Raw genomic sequence first — 23500 nt, 5'->3', positions numbered from 1 at the left:
CTTTTCTGCAGAGGTAATTCGTGACTGGTTGGTAAAGCCTATCCGAGACCAGCACGTAAAACCCAAAAGTTCTGCAACATTTACGGCAGATATAGTTAAGGATACACCAAACATCAAATGGTTCAAAGGAGATGAAGAGATTTCAGCTGAGCCAAATGACAAAATTGAATTGGTAAAGGATGGAAATAAGATTTTCCTAATCATCAAAAATGCTGGTCCTGAAGATGTAGGAGAATATTCTGTAGAGGTTGAAGGAAAAAGAGTCACAGCAAAACTCACACTTGGTGGTATGTAAACATTAAACTATAAGATATAGCGGAAATTACCTAAATGTTTAACACACAATAAGTGATCTGTTAATATTTGTGATCTTAGAGCGTGAAGTTGACCTCCTTAAACCAATTCAAGATGTTCAAATTTATGAGAAAGAATCTGCATCCTTTGACTGTGAGATATCTGAGGAGGATATTCCCGGAGAATGGAAGCTTAAAGGCGAAGTACTACGTCCATCACCTGTGAGTCAAAAAACATCTTTATGGTAACAGAGCATGGGTTAAAAAAATAAGACACCTTTTTTAATACAGTGTTAATCAAGTTAAAGAAAAAAAAAAACCCTAGAAGGTAGCTGTCAATTGCCTCCTATTTGGAAGAAAAAAAAACCTTCCTAATATGACATGAAATTAAAAACCTTCTCAATTACCCATCTCCCAAAAATCTATGTACAAATTAACTTCCAGAAATATGCTACAAATAAATAATAAGATAAAAAATGTGTTGCCACAAGATGTTGTGCAAAAAATAAAATTCTTAGTTGAATATTTTGTATCCTACAGTATGCTAGTGTTTGTGTTTAGTTTTGAATAGATTTAAAAATGTTATCTTTTAATTTGCTTGTCCTCTAGACATGTGAAATTAAAGCTGAAGAAGGAAAGCGCTTCCTTACGCTGCATAAAGTCAAGGTTGACCAAGCTGGAGAAGTTCTGTTCCAGGCTTTGAATGCCCTGACCACAGCCATTCTTACTGTAAAAGGTATATTTTACTACATGCTAATTTGACATTTAGTGTTACATGTTCTCTGTTCCCTTAACTCTTATCCATGAACCACCTTCTGTCTTTAGAAATTGAGCTCGACTTCACAGTTCCTCTTAAGGATGTTACTGTTCCAGAGAAGCGCCAGGCTAGATTTGAATGTGCTCTTACCCGAGAAGCAAATGTCATATGGTCAAAAGGCTCAGATATTATCAAGGCCGGAGAAAAATTTGACATTATTGCTGATGGAAAGAAGCATATCCTTGTCATCAATGACTCTGCATTTGATGATGAAGGGGAATACACTGCAGAGGTTGATGGCAAAAAGACAACAGCCAAGCTTACTGTTGAAGGCAAGTCATTTACAGTAGTAAGGAAGGCTAGAAGCCATTCAATTAAAGAAATCCAAAGGTCATCATATATAAAATTTGAAATGAATATAAATAACAGAGTTACTCAATTTGTCAGTTTTACAAATCGTATTCAGAATATTAAGTACCCTGAAGTTCATATGGAGTGGATTTCTGCCTGGTAACATACTGAACGGTATGTTTCTTTGAAATATTTCTGTTTTAGGAATCAGACTTAAGTTTATTTCACCACTTAAAGATCAGACTGTTAAGGAAGGAGAAACTGCTGTCTTTGAATTTGAGCTTTCCCATGAGAATATGCCTGTGACATGGTACAGAAATGACAAGAAACTGCACACAAGTCGAACTGTTCTTATCTCTGAAGAAGGCAAGAAACACAGACTGGAAATCAGAGAAGTGACTTTAGATGACATCTCCCAAATTAAGGCAGAAGTTAAAGGTCTACATACAGCAGCCAATCTAAAAGTATTAGGTATGATATTTGTTAAATGGCAGTCTCAGAGCTACAGTTGTTATTAATATAATTATATACATGTATATAATTATATGGCCGTTGCAAATAAGCAATCACTTTCCACTACAAGTGAAACCTTTCGGAAACATCTTCTTGACATATCGCTTTTTCGTCTTAGTTTAAAATCTTCTTCCTTTTCGTTGTCTTTTTTTTTTTATTTACTCTTGGCACATGATAACTCCCATGCCAGCTGCAATTTAATTAAAAAAAAAACAGTTTAACTGGTTAAATCATCATCACTTGAACCTTTACAAACACCCTAACATTATTTTGTATTTACTTTTTAACATTTAAATATCTTGAACAAGTCACAAATCTGACTTATTTTAATCTAAAATGCTATGGAAGTTTACTAATTGATTTTACATTACTACATTTACACTATTTAATACTATTTATTTATGGAAATTTCTATAATCATATAATTTACATGCATTAATGCTACGTTAACACTACTTTATTATCTAACTCAAGTCTTCAGCATTTTTTTCTAATTGCCTATATAGAGGTTATCATTTTATTTTTATACTAACCAAGCTCTTGTGTTATTGTTAGCTGTTGTGTTATTGTTACAGTGTACATATTGTCTTCCGTCGCTCTATTTTTTTTTTGTTCTTGTTTTGTTTGCTTTTTTTTTTGTCCAAGTTCTTTAAAACAGAGGCATATTAATTATGCCGACTTAGGGGGTACTTGACATTATATATCTATATTTATTTGTGCTGTTGTTTGTCATCTCTTGTCTATACACAGTATAAATGTGTCTTTATATGTATTTATTTACGTTATGTGTGTATCAGTGTATATTTTTCTTTTATGCTATTTTTGTGAACTGCACAGTTATTCGTTTGCGTCATTATGCTATTGCCTCTGTTTGTAAAGTTATTAGTTTGTGTCATATTGTCTCATTACCTATGTTTGTATTACCCTGTTAGTATGTTTTTTAATTGTTACTTTGTAACTGTATGTATGTTTGTCAAAGTTTGATTGTGTAAATTTCCAATCCATACTGTGTACAAATATGTATGTGTAGTCTTGTTTTTGTTGGCCTTTTCATTGAAAGGTAAAGGTTCCATGCTTGGTGGCATGCTACCTCTACAATACGCTCTGCACAGCATTGATTATTTGGGTAATCTCTTTACAGAGGCCGATCCTTACTTCACTGTAAAACTGCAAGACTATACTGCAGTAGAAAAAGATGACATGACTCTAGAGTGTGAGCTCAGCAAAGACGTACCAGTAAAATGGTTTAAAAATGGTGAAGAGATCAAGGCTTCTAAGACTGTAACTATCAAGACTGATGGCAAACGCAGAATTCTGAAGATTAAGAAAGTTGAAGAGAAAGATAAAGGGGAATATGAATGTGACTGTGGAACAGATAAAACCAAATCAACCGTGAACATAGAAGGTATGTTAATAGGCAATACATGCTGAATTTATAGCAATTATTCATAGTATTTAAAAAAAACAAGAATAAATATTCTTCTCCCTTTCAGCACGCATCATTAAAATCGAGCGCCCCTTGTATGGAGTGGAGGTATTTGAAGGTGAAACAGCACGATTTGAAGTTGAAGTCTCAGAACCTGACGTTCATGCCCAATGGAAACTTAAGGGAGAGATCCTGTCTCCTTCACCTGTAAGATGTTTATACTATTAAGTGATTAATTCACTTCATGCGTTTAGCATTAAAAATGTTGGACATCATTTTCTTAATAAATTTCTTATGTGTTTGTATTTCTTCTTAAAAAGGACTGTGAAATCATTGAGGATGGAAAGAAACATGTCCTCATATTATATAACTGCAAACTGGATATGGCAGGCGAGGTTTCCTTCCAGGCTGCTAATGCCAAAAATGAGGCTAATCTCAAAGTCAAAGGTGGGATTTTATTCTATAATTGTATAAATACACTGTAGGAAGAATTTATTACAATCTTTTTGTTTGTATTCTATACCTGAAGGCATTACCTAGTATTACGCATCCTCAATAGTCATTATGAAAGTGTTTGTAAAATTAATGCAGGGAACAAAACCTTTTTAATCCACATTATTTTAACTCAATCATATAATTTTTAACATGTATATAAAGAAAATATATATATATATTTATATGTATATATTGCCTGTTAGCAGAGGACTGGGTCTCTACTAGGGCTTGTAATAAATGTGTTACACATACTTTACGCATATACAAGGGTGGATTATTACAAATGCATAATATTCTAATTAACACCTGTATATTATTACAGAGCTTCCACTCATCTTCATTACTCCACTCACTGATGTAAAGGTGTATGAAAAAGATGAAGCAAGATTTGAATGTGAAACTTCTAGATTGCCTAAGACTTACCGTTGGCTGAAAGGATCCCAGGAGATTACGGGAGAGGACAAATGTGAGCTTCTTGCTGAAGGCACAAGACACTCTCTAGTGATCAAGTCAGTTGCCTTTGAAGATGAAGCCAAATACATGTTTGAAGCGGAGGATAAGAGAACCAGTGCAAAACTTATCATTGAAGGTCAATATTTCTTTCTATAGTGTGCTAAGCTGGACAAAAATCTTTGCATGTCAAAGCAAAGATTTTTAACATCATCAATGCTTTTTTTTTAAACATTGTTTGTGTGTGTCTTTTAGGCATCCGTCTTGAATTTGTAACACCACTCAAAGATGTAACTGTTAAAGAACAAGAAACAGCTGAATTCACAGTTGAATTATCTCATGAGAACATCCAAGTCAGTTGGTTCAAGAATGACCAGCGCCTTCACCCCAGCAAGTTGGTTTCAATGCATGATGATGGCAAATTCCACACTATAATGTTCAAGGATGTCACTTTGGATGACACATCTCTGATTAAAGTTGAAGCCATGGGGAAAACAAGTGAAGCCAAACTTACTGTGCTTGGTAAGTTTGTACAAAAAAATTTTCTTGGGGAAGAGATCTCTAATCCCATCTTGGTATGTATAAATGTTTGCCTTTCTTGCAGAGGGAGATCCATATTTCATCACCAAACTTCAAGACTACACAGCTGTGGAGAAGGATGAGGTTGTGTTGCACTGTGAGGTCAGCAAATCCAAAGCACCAGTAAAATGGTTTAAGGATGGACAGGAAATAGTCCCATCCAAAAACGTCATAATGAAATCAGATGGAAAGAAACGTATTCTTACAATTAAAAAGGCTTTAAAGAAGGATATTGGTGAATACACTTGTGACTGTGGTACTGACCAAACCACTGCCAAGCTCAACATTGAAGGTGACCTAAATAAGTCATTGACTAATTTTCATAATTTTGTTCTATGATTGAATCTTTTTTATGACATCTGTTTTCCATTTATCTTCCATAGAGCGTGACATTAAGGTTGTCCGCCCTCTGTACAGTGTGGAAGTTATAGAAACAGAAACTGCTCGTTTTGAGACTGAAATATCTGAAGAAGAGGTCCATGCTAACTGGAAATTGAAAGGAGAGCCTTTACATTCTTCTCCAGTAAGTATTTCTAGCATGAACTAAATTTAGTCATACCTTTTCTGGTGTTTTTTAAAAGCTACAGAGTACTTCACATTGTGGTACATATTTACCCTTACCCAAAATCTGGGCAATTAAAAACTAGGAGTCCCCTAACAACTAAGCACATATTATCTAGGTTTATCCTTTCAAAGATTTTACATGATCATAATCCTCTGTTAAGGCAATACTACAAATAAATTACCCCCACCCATACATTATGCCCAGATCCTCCAGGATCTCACACCCTAACAATATAGAAATCCTTACTTTAGCATTACCTCTGAACTAGCGAATGATGAAATAGATATAAACACACCAATAATCTCTGTTCAGTGAGTTTAGCTTGCATTTCATTTGTAGCAATTATGTGTTTCTAAAGTTTCTTTTTACATTATTACATTACATTTACAAGAATGTTGGTATAAAAAGTCTCAATAAAGTTAAAAACAGAGGAGACAAAGAAAAAAGTGAAATTATAACTTTTTTTTATTGCAATAAATGTATTTTTCTAGGATTGTGAAATCAAAGAAGAAGGCAAAAAGCATTTCCTCATTCTTTACAATGTGCGTTTGGACCAAGCTGGTGGGGTAGATTTCCAAGCAGCCAATGCAAAATCCAGTGCACATCTCAAAGTGAAAGGTAATGCATTGATTCCTTTAATATAAAAAATATTTGTGAGTGTTTAGAAATCATAAAAATCTGCGATCATGTCTATTATTGCCATTGTGGCATAGAGTATATATATTATGTACAAAAAATCAACCAGCTAGTTAGTATGAAAATGGTATGTCATCATCATAGATACTATGGATACTTGTATAATAAGTTGTTATGAAAGAGGATAGTTATAAAGAAAGACTTGCTGTGTTGGCATGTTAACTGCATTATCGTTACAATTTTGGAAAGTGCCAAGAGCTTGATGGACAGCAGCAGATAAAGTAGCCTGGTACCACCTGTTACTGTCATATAGGAGGTTTGCTATTTTAGAAGGGGTATGCCATATGTAGCAAAAGACATGTGGTTGATTGGTGGGTGGACAGATGCAACACACATATATTCTGCTGACTCTGTTCAATGTAAGGAAACACCATATGCAAATGGTGGTAGATCCCACCCCCTTGTAGCTGCTGAGGCCACAGTCAGGGAAAGACTTTAAATAGTTTCAGTGCAGCCCTCAGCATCCTGGAGGAAAGCCGCAATGGAAATTGGAGGGTAGGGGGTCTGTGCTTTCCTATGAAGGAGGATTTTAATAGAAAATGTCTTCTGTTGGAAAAGCCCGTGTAATTGGCTTGCTAAGGCCCTTGAAGGATGTGACTGTAACAGCTGGGGAAACGGCTACTTTCGAGTGTGAACTTTCCTATGAAGGGATCCCTGTGGAGTGGTTCCTCAATGGACAAAAACTGGAACCAAGCGATAAGGTAAGAAAAGCTTTAACAGCTCATACAAGAAAAAAATAATAATAATTATATATATATATATATATATATATATATATATATAAATAAATGTGCAGGTTTTTGCTTTGTTTAAAAACCACAAAGGGATGTATTTCAAATTAAATTATAAATATACTGCAACATTAGTATTGAGTACATTGGGGACGTTTGGTATATATTACTGTAGCTTATTGAAGAATGCATGAATATTTCAAAATATTTAGTTGATATTGTATCCATATTAAGCTATGGTAACTAACATGCCTGTCTTAATTAGTTTTTCATTCACTTGATAACAGTAGTAAAGTATTGTGCATATATGGGGATTAGAAGGCTTAAAATTCCATTTCAGGCAATTGATAGCATAACTTTGTGGCCAGATTTGCACTCCAAGTGCTCTCTCGCCTGCTATTTTTATCCTAGCTTCAAGTGCTCCTTTTACGTGTCAAGATACCAGAGCACTAAGTAATTTAAAAACATTATTCTATCCTAACTTCCTTAGTAACTATTAAAATAATCCTTGAAGGAGTCTTAAGTTTTATAATATCATTTTACAAGTTATTAGGAGAGGGTGATGTATATTAATTGTGATATTATATTTATAATTGTGATATTAAGCATATTAAAACATTTAGAATTTTAATGTTTATTATTATCATTATTATTATCATCATGACCATGATAATTATTATGTGTGTGCCATTATTATTATTATTAGCATTATTTTTATTATTTTATTTATAGCATAATGAACAAAATTACTTTACTGAGAAAGTTTAATTAGTGTATAGCCCAGACAAAAATATTTATTGCTGAATAGCTTATGAAAAATTCCTATATACACAGCTGTTAGCGAAAGGCTACACATATCTGAATATATTGCAGTTTATTTTGAATCAATACAAAATTGTTATTTACATTTCTTATGCAACCAGAATAACATGGGAAGAAAGAATATGTTTGCATACCTGTAGAAAATAATGTGTACTTATTTCACAAGTTCAAAACAAGTATGTTTTTATTTAGTATGCCAGTCTTCTAGAAAAAATATTTGTATTGGTAGATTGTAACACGTGCTGAAGGAAGAGTTCACACTATCACGCTCAGGGATGTGCAGTTGCCAGATGCTGGAGAAGTAACACTTACTGCTAAAGACTTCAAGACACAGGCCAACTTGATTGTTAAAGGTAAAGTTGCAGCTTTCACTGTGTCTTGTCCTAAGACATAAGCACATACAACACCTACTAACCAACCTTTAACTTTGTAGAACCTCCAGTTGAATTTACCAAACCTCTTGAGGACCAAACAGTAGAAGAGGAAGCCACTGCAGTTCTTGAGTGTGAGGTGTCCAGGGAAAATGCTGAGGTTAAATGGTTTAAGAATGGCCAAGAAATCCACAAGACCAAAAAATATGACATTATTGCTGATGGCAGAGTCAGAAAACTTATCATTCATGGCTGCGCACTGGATGATGCAAGGACATATACCTGTGATGCCAAGGATTTCAAGACATCTGCATTCTTGAATGTAGAACGTAAGTAGCTCTATAAAACATTTAGTTGCTCAGGTTTAAGTTTTAATCAATATTGTCTTCATTTGTATAGTTTGAAATGTAGAATGATTAAATGAAAATTCATACTGACCTCTTTTACACAGCTCCATTTGTGGAATTCACCAAACCACTTACTGACCTTGAAGTAAAAGAGAAGGAAACTGCTCGCTTTGAGTGTGAAATTTCCCGTGAAAGTGCAAAGGTATATTCTGTTACTTTATAATTTATCTTTACGTATTCCTGTCATTGTACGGAAATTAAATATATTCAATGTTCTTCCCTTCACTAACTTTGATAATTGTATCCTTAAGGCCCGTTGGTTCAAAGATGGAATTGAAATTCGAAAGGGTAAAAAATATGATATAATTTCTAAAGGAGTTACACGCGCCTTAGTGGTGAGCAAATGCGTGTTTGATGATGAGGCAGAGTACGTCTGTGAGTCAAGAATGGCCAGAACCTCTGGACTGCTTACAGTCATCGGTAAGCAATATCATAGTCTAGAATAAAAATGGTACATTTTGGGGGACATTTATCAAGGTATTTAGAGCCTTTTTTTGCTTACAGAAGTCGCACAAAAAGTCTCACATGCGCCTAAGCACTTTTTAGTGCGCTTTTGTGAGTAAGCAAAAAGTTACAAACAGCCTTACCTAAGCAAATTTAAGTTACAAAAAGTTTCAAACCCCTAACAAAAAGTTGCAAGTCTACTCCAGGTCTGACCTGTAGTACAAAACTCCCGAACGTGAGCAAATTTAAGTCTCACAAAGGTCTCAGCTGCGACTTTTTTGTTTTGCTTATGTGCTCCAAATTTATCAACCCCCTGTGATAGTATGATAAATATGTAGCACATAAGCAAAACAAAAGCAAAAAAATAAATAAAATGGTTTCAGAACTCTCTTACCAAAGCAAACAGTGTTAAATGTTCCACTTTTTGTTTTATTGCCTTTATCTAACCATGTTTGTTCTTTTGCTTTGCAGAGGAGGAAGCATTCTTCACTAAAAATCTTCCTAATATTGAAGCATCTGAATCAGAATCTGTCAAACTGGTTTGTGAGGTCTCAAAGGCCAGCGCTGATGTTGCTTGGTTTAAAGGAGACACTGAACTACCAGATGGTGGAAGATACGAGCATATTGCTGAGGGCAGAAAACGAGTCTTGATAATTCATAATATTAACTTGGATGATGCTGGAGAATACAACTGTAGATTGCCAAGTTCACAAACAACAGGAAAACTTGAAATAAAAGGTAAGCAATGTCTTTATTTTGATATGAAATAAAATTGTAATAGTTAATAGTATATTATTGTGATTTCATAATGTCTCCATTTTTCAGAACTTGCTGCTGAGTTTATTTCCAGACCACAAAACATTGAAGTACTCGAGGGTGATAAGGCAGAATTTGTCTGCTCCGTTTCAAAAGAAGCTTTTGAAGTACAATGGGTTAGGGATGACGCGATCCTTCAGCCTGGTGATAAGTATGACATAATTTCTGATGGCAAGAAGAGAATTCTTGTTGTTAAGGACACAGTGCCAAAGGAAGATGAAGGAGCCTATGCCGCCATGATTGGACAATCTAGAGCAGCAGCAGAACTAAAAGTGATAGGTAAGTTTGTAGACATCATTGAATTTCATGTCATAGCTATTATAATAACATGTATGTGTTTGTGCATGTTATGAAGCCAGAAAACTTACCATTCAATGTTCTGTTTTGCAGAGAGACTCAGGATCGTAACTCCTATTAAGGACCAACAAGTTAAAGAAGGACAAGAACTTGTCTTTAACTGTGAAGTCAATACAGAAGGGGCCAAAGCCAAATGGTTCAAGAATGATGAAGCAATATTTGACAGTCCCAAATATGTCATGGTACACAAAGATTTAGTTTACACTCTTAGAATAAGAGATGCTCAACAAGATGACCAAGCCACTTACACAGTACAACTGAGTAACCACAGAGGTGAACAAGTGAAGTCTTCTGGAGTGTTAACTGTTTCAGGTAAGCTAGTGAGCCTTTTTTCGAATAGTTTTCCACTACATCACATTGCAATGACTTAAATAATTTTTCATCTATTATTACAGAGGAGGAGTTGAGGATTGTTGAGCCTATTGAAGATATTGAGACAATGGAGAAGAAATCAGTGACTTTCTGCTGCAAAGTTAATCGTCCAAATGCAACAGTCATGTGGATGAAGAATGGCCAAGAAGTTGTTTTGGACAGAAGAGTTTTGTACAAAGTTGACAAATACAAACATTCTCTGATTATCAAAGACTGTGGCTTTGTTGATGAAGGCGAATACACTGTCATTGCTGGACAAGACAGGGCAGTAGCAGAGCTTTTGATCACAGAAGCTCCAGCAGATTTTGTACAACATCTACAAGACCAAACTGTTATTGAATTTGAGGATGCAGTTTTCACATGCCAGCTCTCCAAGGAGAAAGCAGCAGTGAAATGGTACAGGAATGGTCGGGAACTTAGAGAAAACAAAAAGTAAGAATGTTGGCCATTTTATATTAATATTTTAGCCACATACTATTAACAATATCTGTTCAGCACTTCACTTGCCCTGCATTTTATTTATATATTACATATTTTTTTAAGATACCAATTTGAGAAAGATGGTAGCCTCCACAGACTTATCATTAAAGACTGCAGACCAGAAGATGAATGTGAATATTCATGCGGAATTGATGAGAGGAAATCCAGAGCTAGACTTTTTGTTGAAGGTACGCATACAATCATTGTTCACCCCAATCTAACCAAAAAGCCTAATGTCTCTGTAGCATTTATTTTATCCTAAATTAAAATGTTCCTTCATTTTTATTCAGAAATTCCAATTGAGATCATTAGACCACCAATTGATGTCTATGAAGCACCAGGCACAGATGTAATCTTTGAGGCTGAGTTAAACAAAGACAGAGTTGAAGTCAAATGGTTGAGAAATAACATGATCATTGTCCAGGGAGACAAACATCAAATGATGAGTGAAGGAAAAGTCCACAGAATGCAAGTGTGTGAAATCAGACCCCGTGATCAGGGCGAATACAGATTTATTGCTAAAGATAAAGAGGCAAGAGCAAAACTTGAGTTAGCAGGTACAATATTTTTATTTTTTATTACATTTTTTTTACAGACACATCATGTCTAGTATAACATAATGTAACAATGAATTAGTGAGAATATTAAATTAGTCTTTGAACTCACATTTTTATGAAGAAAGAGAAGAAATAATTTTATGTATCACATTGTGTCATCATCAGCTGCACCAAAGATCAAGACAGCAGACCAGACCATTGTAATTGATGCTGGCAAGCCACTTACAATGGCTGTACCATATGACTCCTATCCAAAAGCGGAAGCTGAATGGCGTAAGGGAGATGAAACTTTGACAGACATTTATGTTGATACTACAGTTAATTCCACAAGCTTCAGAATCCCTGAAACAAAGAAAGCTGACAAAGGATACTATACAATTATACTGCACAATAAACATGGCAAGGCGGAGGCACACATCAGTTTAGATGTAATCGGTAAGTTATGTTTGAATGCAACTGTAAAGTCTTATTTTTTTATTGAATTTTTAATAACAAAAATTACAAACGATTTTCAGATGTTCCTGGACCTGTTAGAAATCTTGAAGTTGTTGACACATTTGATGGAGAAGTCTGCCTGGCTTGGGAAGAACCAGAGAGTGATGGTGGTAGTAAAATCACTGGCTACATAATTGAAAGAAGAGATGTTAAGCGTAAGACCTGGGTACTCGTCACTGATCATGCAGATAGCTGTGAATACACAGTTACTGGACTCCAGAAGGGCGGTGTGGAATATCTCTTCCGTGTCAGCGCAAAGAACAGAGTAGGTGCTGGAGAACCAGTAGAAACAGATAAACCTGTTGAAGCCAAAAGCAAGTTTGGTAAGCACTAAACAACAGTTGTGGAAGACAGACAACTTCTATTAAGTTTTAGATTATGATATTATTGAAATGATTCTATGTTACAGATGTGCCAGGACCTCCTTTGAATGTTGATGTTGTTGATGTCAATCGCTTTGGTGCATCACTAACCTGGGAACCACCAGAGTACGATGGTGGATCTGAAATAACCGCATACATTGTTGAGCTGCGTGACAGAGCATCAATCAAATGGGACACTGCAATAATTACCAAACCAGATGAGCTGGGAGCTACTCTTAATGATGTTGTGGAGAACAAGGAATACATTTTCCGAGTGAGAGCTGAAAATCAAGCTGGAGTTGGCAAACCAAGTGCCGCAACACGTGCTGTAAAGATCCGGGATCCCATTGGTATGCACATACTCATAGTTGATATAAATCCAACTAAATTGTTACTGGTCCAAGACAACTAACAATATGCACATTTTCCTTTATAGATAAACCAAGTCCTCCTATCAACCTTACTCATGCCAATCAAACCAAGGAATCTGTTCAGCTTTCATGGGAACCTCCTCTGCAGGATGGAGGAAGCCCAGTAATTGGCTATATTGTTGAAAGATGTGAAGAAGGCACCGACAAGTGGATTCGTTGTAACGTTAGACCCGTACCTGAACTTACATATAAGGTATGTTCAAAGATGTGCTTGCAATAAAATGCAAATAGAAAAAGTAAATTTTAAGGGTTATCATAACCAATTCTGGGGTTAAGCAAATTATAAGAAATATTGCTATAAAAATTACAGTTCATTTACTATAATCTGCTGAATTGTTTATACTAGGTAACTGGCTTGAAGCCTCTGGCAAAGTATTACTATAGAGTCTCTGCAGAGAATGCTGCTGGCATATCAGATCCTTCTGAAACCCTAGGACCACTTACCGCAGATGATCCTCACTGTAAGTATATGAATTTCTTACCAAAATGTTAATTTCAAATATAGATAATAATAATGAATGTATTTACATATATGCTGTATACTTTTCTGGCTTTTAGCACCACCTACCATGGATTTAGGAGCATTCAAAGATGGTCTTGAAGTTATTGTTCCTGAGCCTCTTAAAATACATGTTCCTATCACTGGCTACCCAACTCCTACTGCATTATGGTCAGTAAATGGTACAGTCTTGGAAAGTAATGAACGTGTCAAGATCGATACAACTGCAACTTTTGCAGAACTTGTTATTTCTCCAAGCGAACGCCCCGACAAAGGAATTTATACATTAGAGCTTCAAAATCCTGTATCCTCAGTGTCTGGAGAAATTAACGTTAATGTTATTGGTAAGTGCTGATAGACTTTAGTACCTAATGAAAATCTATATAATGAAGAGAGAATATAATTTTTTTTTTACCTGTTTAAAAAATATTCTTAGCTCGTCCAAGTGCGCCAAGGGAGCTGAAGGTTGGAGAGCTTACAAGGAGCACTGTTAACCTTTCCTGGGAAGCACCTGAGAATGATGGAGGCAGTCCATTGACTGGTTACCTTATAGAGAAACGAGAAGTCAACCGCAAGACTTGGGCTAGGGTGAGTAATGCATAATTGACAGTCCCACATACCTATTACGGACTAGTAGTTTCGACAATCATTGAATAAACAAACTTTTATTAACAAACCATTAAAACTCTATAACCCACCGCTTTTCATAGGTACCATACACACAATATTACTTTCTACCTCCAGAGCAGAGCATACATTCTTAAATTTTGGAAATTGCTTTAGCCATTGTTTCACCAATTAATAGTTTACATGAGATATACTTTTTAAAGCCAAATTCTATTACAATTAATGAGATGCTGTTTCCATTTTTCTGTAATATTATTTATTAAAATAGAAAAAGATTTAATGATGGTTTTATTCTGTTTTAGGTCATTGAAAATGTCCTTGACCAGGAATACACTATTTCTGACCTTATTCAAGGCAAAGAATATCTATTCCGTGTTTCAGCTTGTAATAAGTGTGGACCAGGAGAACCTGCATACATTGATGAACCAGTGAACATGTCTGCACCAGCAAGTACGTATAAATTATAAATATTTAAATGAGTATATCAAATATTCAAGAGTATTTCAAAATATTATAAACATAATGGAATTGATTTACTAATAGTGGAGTGTAGTTTTCTTTGTGAGTTTTTTTTTCTCCAACAAGTATTTTTCAATGGTATTTACTAATTTTTCTCTAGGCTTTTTTGACATCTGTTCTAATCTTTCGGGTTTTTCAGCTCAAATCCACCCCATTTTATGTGAAAACCTTAGCAAATATGTATGGGACATGCCCTTTTTGGCAGTGTCATGCCCCTTTTGTTGAGGTTGCACCCCTTTTTTGGGGGCCACGTTCCTTTACCCGGTGAACACGTCCCTTTTTTCAGGTTTTCTTAGAAAAGTGGAGAGTTGGTCGGGTTCATTGGATTTTTGGACACAAAATTTGACCCATGCAACCTGCGCCAAAATTCAGCTGCAAAACCTGATAAAAAAAAAACATCAGGAACACATTAGTACATAATCCCCAATGTATATACAGCATGAAAAAGACACAAAAATCTGTGACTTTTTACTACTTTACATTGCACTTGCCAAGAGGGCTTAGCATAAAGGAGCTGGTCTTAGCACTAAAGTGGTGTGGGATTTGCATAAAGATAGCTGAAATGTACACCAGCTCCTAGCTGGCATAGTTTTCACTCTGAAGTACACATGCAGACACAGAAATGTTTAATCTATTAAGAGACCTGCATCTCTTAATAAATTAGGCGCATTATTACGCAAATTAACTAAATAATAGCATATAAAAAGCTGGTCTTTAGAAAACGTGGACCATAGTTTATATTTCTCAATATATTACCTAACCCATCATTTACATTCTTCTATTTTCATAGCTGTTCCTGACCCACCTGAAAATGTTAAGTGGAGAGATCCAACTGCTAAGGGAATTTTCCTCACATGGGAACCACCCAAGTACGATGGCGGTTCACGCATTAAGGGTTATTTGGTGGAGAAATGCCAACGAGGAACTGACAAATGGGAAATCTGTGGTGACTCTGTTGTAGAAACCAAGTAAGTGTGATCTTTCTTTGCAGAAGGTGTTAAAAAAGAATGGCTTAAGCATATTTATATTTTTTTTTAACATGGAAAATGGACCTTCTTTACAGATTTCAAGTGGACAATCTTACTGAAGGTCAATGGTATGCATACCGTGTAAAAGCACTCAATAGACTTGGTGCCAGTAAACCAAGCAGGCCAACAGACGATATCCTTGCCACAGATCCTAAAGGTATTTTATATTTTGAACATTTATTTATAAAATTGTGACTATATGCACTATACCTGCAAAGTTCTATATGTATATAACATACTCTTCCCCTTTATTAATGCAGAACCACCCGAAATTTGCTTGGACGTTAAGCTGCTTGCTGGCTTAACAGTGAAGGCTGGAACCAAAATCGAACTACCAGCTACTATTACTGGGAAACCAGAACCTAAGGTTACATGGAACAAAGCTGACTCTCTCCTGAGAGTGGACAAGCGAATTTCTATTGAATCCAGACCTGGACATTCTACAGTTATAATTGCAGAAAGCACAAGAAGTGACTCTGGAACTTACATAATAGAAGCAGTGAACACCTCTGGCAGAGCTACAGCAGTTGTTGAAGTCAATGTTTTAGGTAAAAATAGTTTTCTTGGGGAGGGGGGGCATACTTTTAGTTTTAGTTAACAAAGTCAAGAATACAGACTCATTCTTGAGTTACCTGGTAACATTTTCTTCTTATCTGTGTACTACAAAATTCTAAATACATGTTTTTTCTCTAAACACAGATAAACCTGGGCCTCCAGCTGCATTCGATATTTCTGAGATTACAAATGAATCTTGCGTACTGACCTGGAATCCTCCAAGAGATGATGGGGGCTCAAGGATTACCAACTACATTCTGGAACAAAGAGCAGGGGACAGTGAAATCTGGCACAAACTCTCTTCAACAATCAAAGAGACTCGATTTAAGGCTACAAAACTAACTCCTCTTAAGGAATACATCTTCAGAGTCAGTGCTGAGAATATGTATGGTATTGGAGAGCCTGTACAATCTAACTCTATGATTGCTAAATACTCATTCGGTAAGATAATACTCATGTGCTTTGTCGACAAAATTCCAAAGATTTAGTGCGGTTGAGGGAATATTATAATTTTCAATGTTGATTTTACAGATCCACCTGGACCACCAACTCGTCTTGAACCTTCTGACATTACAAAAGACTCAGTGACTTTGAGCTGGAATGAACCAGATGAAGATGGTGGAAGCCCAATAACTGGATATTGGGTTGAGCGACTTGATCCTGAAAGTGGAAAATGGGTCAGATGCAACAAAATTCCAGTTAAAGATCCTACATATAGGTAACCATAACATTAACATTTATGATAATTATAATGCTGGCAATACATATATCTGTAAATAACAATATATTAGTAAGATGCAATGCGAAGTAACCCTATATTTGTATCTTTAACAGAGTTAAAGGTCTTACAAACAAAAAGAAGTATCAGTTCCGTGTTTTGGCAGAAAATCTTGCTGGTCCTGGAAAGCCAAGTAGAGAGACGGAGCCTATCCTAATAAAAGATCCAATTGGCATGTTTCATTTATACGCATGCAATGAAGCCACCATTGCATTAAATAAAATTATGATTGTGAAATTATTATGAACTTACGTTATTTTTCTTTTGATGTAGATCCACCATGGCCTCCTGGAAAACCAACTGTTAAAGATGTTGCTAAAACATCTGCATTCTTGAACTGGTTGAAACCAGAACATGATGGTGGGGCCAAGATAGAGTCCTATATTATTGAGCTGCTGAAGACTGGAACTGATGAATGGGTTAGAGTGGCAGAAGGCATTCCAACCACAGAACACTTTTTGAAAGGTCTCATGGAAAAACAGGAGTACTCATTTAGAGTAAGAGCCGTAAACAAGGCTGGAGAAAGCGAGCCTAGCGAACCAAGTGACCCTGTACTTTGCAAGGAGAGACTAAGTAAGTTAAGTCCACTTTCTGTTTAAACACTAAAAAGTCCAAGATAATATCTATCTATCACCATATATAATGCAGTGCTTAACCCAACTAAGCTAAATTAACTTAGATATGCTAAAATATGGTCTTAGTAATGTATAGCAAACTATTTATAGACTTATTGTTTTTACATAAGCATTTATTCTGCTAATAATATAATTCCTTTTTTAACTTGTTAGATCCTCCTTCTCCACCCCGCTGGCTTGAGGTTATTAATATCGGTAAAAATGTAGCAGATCTTAAATGGACTGCTCCTGAAAGAGATGGCGGTTCTCCAATCACCAACTACATTGTTGAAAAGAGAGATGTTAGACGCAAAGGCTGGCAGACTGTGGACACCACAGTAAAGGACATCAAATGTTCTGTGACCCCACTTTCTGAAGGTTCCTTATATGTGTTCCGAGTGGCTGCTGAGAATGCAGTTGGACAGAGTGACTATTGTGAACTGGAAGACTCAGTGTTGGCCAAAGATACATTTAGTAAGTTATATTTTCTTAATACTAATTAATTTTAATGTATATTCATCAGACACTACTGTGTCTAAAAATTTTTAGAAACTTTTTTTTAACACTCATATTGTGTTTTTAGCTACCCCTGGACCACCATACGCTCTAACAGTGGTTGATGTATCAAAGAGACATGTTGAGTTGAAATGGGAAGCACCCAAAAATGATGGAGGAAGACCCATACAGAGGTAAATTGTACATACATAAGAAATGCATAGATTTCAATCATGTTGTTTTGTTATTTAAAGCTTTATCAAAACACTGTGTTATCATTTTAAACAGATATGTTATTGAAAAGAAAGAGAAGATGGCCACACGTTGGGTGAAAGCTGGTAGGACAGCTGGCCCAGATTGTCAGTTCAGGGTAACAGATGTTATTGAAGGCACAGAAGTTCAATTCCAGGTTCGTGCAGAAAATGAAGCTGGTGTTGGCCACCCAAGCGAACCTACAGATATGTTGGCAATTGAAGACCCAACAAGTGAGTAAAGACTCAAATAATGTAAAGAAATATCTTCATACTAGAACCTTAAAAACGTATCTTAAATGATTCATATTGCTTATAGGTCCTCCCTCACCTCCTCTCGAGTTGCATGTTACCGATGCAAGCAGAAACCACATCTCTATTGCCTGGAAGCCTCCAGAGAAAAATGGTGGCAGCCCAATTATTGGATATCATATTGAAGCATGCCCAGCTGGTACAGAAAAATGGATGAGAATCAATTCACGACCAGTTAAAGACCTGAAGTACAAAGCTGAAGAAGGCATTATTCCTGATAAAGAATATATCCTCCGTGTCAGGGCTGTCAATGCCATTGGCGTTAGTGATCCATCTGAAATTTCAGAAAATGTGTTTGCTAAGGATCCTGACTGTAAGTATATTGTTCAGATGGTATATCACTGAATATAAAAATGTTAATTGTCATACTGACATATATGTATATATTTTTCTAGGCAACCCAACAATTGATCTAAAAACTCAAGACATTGTTGTTGTAGAAGGAGAAAAGCTAACTATCCCTGTGCCATTCAGAGCTGTTCCAGTACCAACTATTAGTTGGCATAAGGATGGCAGAGAAATTAAAATCGCAGACAGAGTATCATCTAAGAGTGACCACATATCTGCCACCCTAGATGTTGCTAATGTTGTACGTGGAGATGCTGGAGTTTACACCATCACACTAGAAAACAAAATAGGATCAACAACAGGATCCATCAATGTTAAAGTCATAGGTAAATAGAGAAAATATTGTAGAAAGAGTTACTTATTGAAGCAAAAAAAAAAAAAATCTCACTGTCTATTTTTGTATTTTAAAGGTTTGCCTGGACAATGCAAGGACATAAAAGTTACAGAGATTACCAAGAATACTTGCAAAGTTTCTTGGGAGCCACCAGAATATGATGGTGGAACCCCAATACTGCATTATGTATTAGAGCGCAGAGAAGCTGGACGAAGAACATACACACCTGTGATGTCAGGAGAAAACAAATTAACATGGAACATTAAGGATCTGATACCTAATGCAGAATACTACTTCAGAGTGAAGGCTGTAAATAAAATAGGCGGAGGGGAATATCTGGAACTCAGAAATCCCATTATTGCAGCGGATGAAAAACGTAAGTTAATTCATGACTTCAGATTACAATAGTACAAGGTTTTATTTTTTTACTGACAACTTGTCTAATGTTGGTTTTTATGATATTTTACAGAACGACCAGATCCACCTGTTGATCTTGATACCCACAATCCCACTTCAAAGTCCATTACCCTGACATGGAAACCTCCCCAGTTTGATGGAGGAAGCAAAATTATGGGATATATAATTGAGAAGATTCACAAAGATGGTGAAAGATGGGAACGATGCAACGACTCTCTAGTTCCTGTACTCACCTACACTGTGAAGGGTTTGGAAGAGGGAAAAGAGTATCAATATCGTGTGCGTGCAGAAAATGCTGCAGGCATTAGTGATCCTTCCCGTGTCAGCCCAGGAATCAAAGCTGTAGATCCAATGGGTAAGCAAAAAGCATTTTATAAAACATAAAAGAAAACTGACATTAAAACTTGTTAGATTAGAATTTAGAAGTATTTCCATAAACACATTGTTATAAATACTTTCCCTTAGATCCTCCAAAAGTGTTCCTCGCTGGCAGTCTTCAATCTGGACTTTCTGTCAGACAAGGAGATGAGATTATACTGGATGCACATATAACTGGATCACCATATCCAACTATTACTTGGCTTAGGAATGATGAAGTGATCAGACCAGAGGAGATAAAGAAGAGAGATAAAATTGTTCCACGCAGGAAAAAAGGAGAACCTGTTGTGGATGAACCATTCCACCTTTCTTTGCCAGAGCGCCTAACTGTTGATAACAGTAGACAAGGAGAGTCTGAATTGTCTGTCAGAGACTCCTTACGGGCAGATTATGGCACATTTACAATAAAGGTTGAAAATGACCATGGTGTTGCAAAAGCTACATGTGAAGTAAATGTATTAGGTAAGTTAAAATTTCCCTCAAATAAGATTAAAATAAAATCCCATTTAAGATAGATTACATTTCCTAATCAACTATATAATGATTTTTATTGGACTTTTTAGACATACCAGGTCCTCCAGTGAACTTTACTTTTGATGAAGTCAGGAAGAATTCTGTTATTTGCCAGTGGGAACCTCCCTTGGATGATGGTGGCAGTGAAATCTTAAATTACATATTAGAGAAGAAAGATAACTCAAAAGCTGAAATCGGATGGGTTATTGTAACATCTACCTTAAGACACTGCAAATATCCAGTCACCAAACTTATTGAGGACAAAGAATACATCTTCCGTGTTACAGCTGAAAATAAATTTGGCCCAGGGCCACCATGTGTCTCTAAACCTCTTCTTGCAAAAGATCCATTTAGTAAGTTTTCGTTGACCCCTTGAATAATTTTAAATAATTTTACATTTATTTTATAGATTTATATAAAAGAAAAACAATTATATAATTCATAAATTGTATCAATCCACAGCTCCACCTGATGCACCTGAAAAGCCTGACGTTGAAGATGTTACAGCCAACAGTATGCTAGTCAAGTGGAAAGAACCCAAAGACAATGGAAGCCCAATATTAGGATACTGGATTGAAAAACGTGAAATAAACAGCACACACTGGGCTCGTGTTAACAGGAGCCTTCTAAATTCCCTTGAAGTGAGAGCTGAAGGCCTTTTGGAGGGCCTTACATACATTTTTAGAGTTTGTGCAGAAAATGCAGGAGGAGTCGGAAAGTTTAGTGTTCCTTCTGATCCAAAGACTGCTCAAGATCCAATATGTAAGAAACAAATCATGCAGACTAAAGTATTGTTTCTGATTAAAAAATTTAAAACAGTGACTTATTTCCTTTTCTTTTCTTATCTCAAAATTAGTGCCACCAGGGCCACCAATTCCAAGAATTGTTGATACAAGTTCATCGGCTATTGAATTAGAATGGGATCCTCCTCTATACAATGGTGGTGGAGAAATTGTAGGCTACTTTGTTGATAAACAGCTAATGGGCAGCAATGAATGGTCTCGTTGCACAGACAGGCCAATCAAACTCCGTAAATACACTGTTAAAGGCATTAGAGAGGGAGCCGATTACAAAGTCCGTGTGAGCGCTGTCAATGGAGCTGGTGAAGGGCCTCCTGGTGTAACAGAACCTGTTACAGTCCTTGAACCACAAGGTATATTTTTTTGTTTACATAATCAATTTGTAATGAGGTTCAACAAATTTGCTCTACATTTCCAGAGCAAATAACCTTTTTTTTCTTTAATCTCTAGAACCTCCAGTTGTTGAATTAGACCTTTCTGTAAGAGACGGTATTCAGATTTTGGCTGGACAGACTCTAAAGATTCCTGCCACTGTTTTTGGACGCCCTGCTCCTAAAATTGTATGGTCCATAGAAGATGGTGAACTGAATAAAGAAAAAGCTGAAATAGTTAATGAAGGAAACTCTTCGCTACTTACTATTGTCAATACAGAAAGAAAGGACCATGGTAGATATGTTATCACTGCCAGCAATGAAAGTGGTACTAAATCTGCTGCAACACGGGTTGAAATCTTTGGTAACTAAATTTAGTAAAATATATATATATAATTGTTTTTGTATGTCAACATTATTATAGTTCAAATTATTATAAACTGCCATGGGATTTCTTTTTCAGATGTTCCTGGACCAGTAACTGAACTGAAGCCAGTTGTTGTTAATAGAAAGATGGCTCTTCTTAACTGGTCTGATCCACTTGATGATGGTGGAAGTGACATCACAGGCTTTATAATTGAAAGAAAGGATGCCAAAGCACATATCTGGAGACAACCAATTGAAACTGAACGATCTAAATGTGATATTACAGGTCTTTTGGAGGGACAAGAATATATGTTCCGTGTCATTTGCAAGAATAAATTTGGTTGTGGCCCTCCTGTTGATCTGGGACCAATTCTTGCAGTTGATCCCAAAGGTAAATTAAAATTAATAAATAAATACAAATATATATATATATATATATATATATATATATATATAGATATATATATGTCTGTGTGTGTGTGTGATCAGACTTGATAATTTGACATTGTAATATTTTCCCTGTAGGCCCTCCTGGCTCACCAGAAAGATTCACCTATACTGAGAGAACTAAGTCAAGTGTCACACTGGATTGGAAACCTCCACGTAATGATGGTGGTAGCCCTGTTATAGGCTATATTATTGAAAAGAGACGACATGATGCCACTGAGTTTGAAAGATGCAATAAGAGACTCTGCCCAGACACATCATTTTTGGTAGAAAACCTTGCAGAACTGCACATGTATGAATTCCGTGCTAAAGCTGTCAATGACATAGGAGAAAGTGAACCCTCTTTACCCCTCAATTTAGTAATTCAGGATGATGAAGGTATTTACCAGGCACAAGCACATTTGCATTTATATTTTCCAAATAATTTGCCAGTGGCTTAATTTATTTTCTGTCCAATCTTTTCTAGTTCCACCAACTATCACTCTTCGCTTAGCTGTTAGAGGAGACACCATTAAGGTTAAGGCAGGAGAGCCAGTGAATATCCCAGCTGATGTAACTGGTCTGCCTATGCCAAAGATTGAATGGACCAAAAATGAAGTTGTGATTGAAAAGTCAACACCAAACCTGAAGATTGAGAAACAGGAAGTTTCAAGAAGTGAAGCTAAGACAGAAGTCATCATGCCAAGTGCACAAAGGAGTGATAAAGGAACTTACACTGTTACAGCTTCCAACCGTCTTGGTTCTGTTAACCGCTCTGTCAACGTTGAAGTATTTGGTATGTACTAAGTTTTATTATTCCATAGAAGTTTTTACACTGACATTTTTTTCACAAATTTAAGTGACTAACTATTTTGTTCTAAACAGACCGCCCTGCACCTCCAAGAAATCTTGCTGTTACTGACATCAAAGCTGAGTCCTGTTACTTGGTATGGGATGCGCCTGTAGACAATGGCGGAAGTGAGATTACAAATTATATAATTGACAAACGAGATGCAAGCAAGAAGAAGTCTGATTGGGAAGAAGTGTCCAGCATTGTAGTTGACAGGAGATATGGGGTAATTTACCTGTTCCTTAGAAT

The 23500-nt window shown here is 36.1% G+C and overlaps 1 protein-coding gene across 1 annotated transcript in view; it reads left to right on the top strand.

The window, feature by feature from the left end:
* TTN (titin) overlaps positions 1-23500 on the top strand; it is a 287825-nt gene that overhangs the window by 184107 nt on the left and 80218 nt on the right. The window contains exons 189-243 of the mRNA XM_056536637.1: positions 12-287; positions 376-515; positions 903-1029; positions 1119-1382; positions 1606-1872; positions 3056-3319; positions 3408-3547; positions 3661-3787; positions 4158-4424; positions 4541-4807; positions 4890-5156; positions 5248-5387; positions 5921-6047; positions 6684-6826; positions 7908-8031; positions 8112-8378; positions 8501-8598; positions 8708-8876; positions 9372-9638; positions 9726-9995; positions 10107-10385; positions 10469-10877; positions 10989-11113; positions 11216-11482; positions 11648-11917; positions 11998-12300; positions 12387-12689; positions 12776-12963; positions 13117-13231; positions 13329-13613; positions 13706-13857; positions 14199-14346; positions 15206-15383; positions 15479-15600; positions 15704-15991; positions 16143-16439; positions 16530-16716; positions 16833-16948; positions 17050-17349; positions 17565-17864; positions 17974-18079; positions 18174-18370; positions 18456-18761; positions 18844-19122; positions 19207-19506; positions 19600-19902; positions 20013-20387; positions 20489-20791; positions 20901-21200; positions 21295-21591; positions 21689-21973; positions 22073-22366; positions 22501-22800; positions 22889-23197; positions 23287-23477. Of these exons, the coding sequence (XP_056392612.1) occupies positions 12-287; positions 376-515; positions 903-1029; positions 1119-1382; positions 1606-1872; positions 3056-3319; positions 3408-3547; positions 3661-3787; positions 4158-4424; positions 4541-4807; positions 4890-5156; positions 5248-5387; positions 5921-6047; positions 6684-6826; positions 7908-8031; positions 8112-8378; positions 8501-8598; positions 8708-8876; positions 9372-9638; positions 9726-9995; positions 10107-10385; positions 10469-10877; positions 10989-11113; positions 11216-11482; positions 11648-11917; positions 11998-12300; positions 12387-12689; positions 12776-12963; positions 13117-13231; positions 13329-13613; positions 13706-13857; positions 14199-14346; positions 15206-15383; positions 15479-15600; positions 15704-15991; positions 16143-16439; positions 16530-16716; positions 16833-16948; positions 17050-17349; positions 17565-17864; positions 17974-18079; positions 18174-18370; positions 18456-18761; positions 18844-19122; positions 19207-19506; positions 19600-19902; positions 20013-20387; positions 20489-20791; positions 20901-21200; positions 21295-21591; positions 21689-21973; positions 22073-22366; positions 22501-22800; positions 22889-23197; positions 23287-23477 (12788 nt within the window). The remainder of the gene's footprint in view (positions 1-11; positions 288-375; positions 516-902; positions 1030-1118; positions 1383-1605; positions 1873-3055; positions 3320-3407; positions 3548-3660; positions 3788-4157; positions 4425-4540; positions 4808-4889; positions 5157-5247; positions 5388-5920; positions 6048-6683; positions 6827-7907; positions 8032-8111; positions 8379-8500; positions 8599-8707; positions 8877-9371; positions 9639-9725; positions 9996-10106; positions 10386-10468; positions 10878-10988; positions 11114-11215; positions 11483-11647; positions 11918-11997; positions 12301-12386; positions 12690-12775; positions 12964-13116; positions 13232-13328; positions 13614-13705; positions 13858-14198; positions 14347-15205; positions 15384-15478; positions 15601-15703; positions 15992-16142; positions 16440-16529; positions 16717-16832; positions 16949-17049; positions 17350-17564; positions 17865-17973; positions 18080-18173; positions 18371-18455; positions 18762-18843; positions 19123-19206; positions 19507-19599; positions 19903-20012; positions 20388-20488; positions 20792-20900; positions 21201-21294; positions 21592-21688; positions 21974-22072; positions 22367-22500; positions 22801-22888; positions 23198-23286; positions 23478-23500) is intronic.

The sequence above is a fragment of the Hyla sarda genome, chromosome 8 (genome assembly GCF_029499605.1).
Source record: "Hyla sarda isolate aHylSar1 chromosome 8, aHylSar1.hap1, whole genome shotgun sequence".
Classification (NCBI taxonomy): Eukaryota; Metazoa; Chordata; class Amphibia; order Anura; family Hylidae; genus Hyla; species Hyla sarda.
Note: the sequence above shows the minus strand (reverse complement) of the source record. Positions and strands in the feature narration are given on the sequence as shown.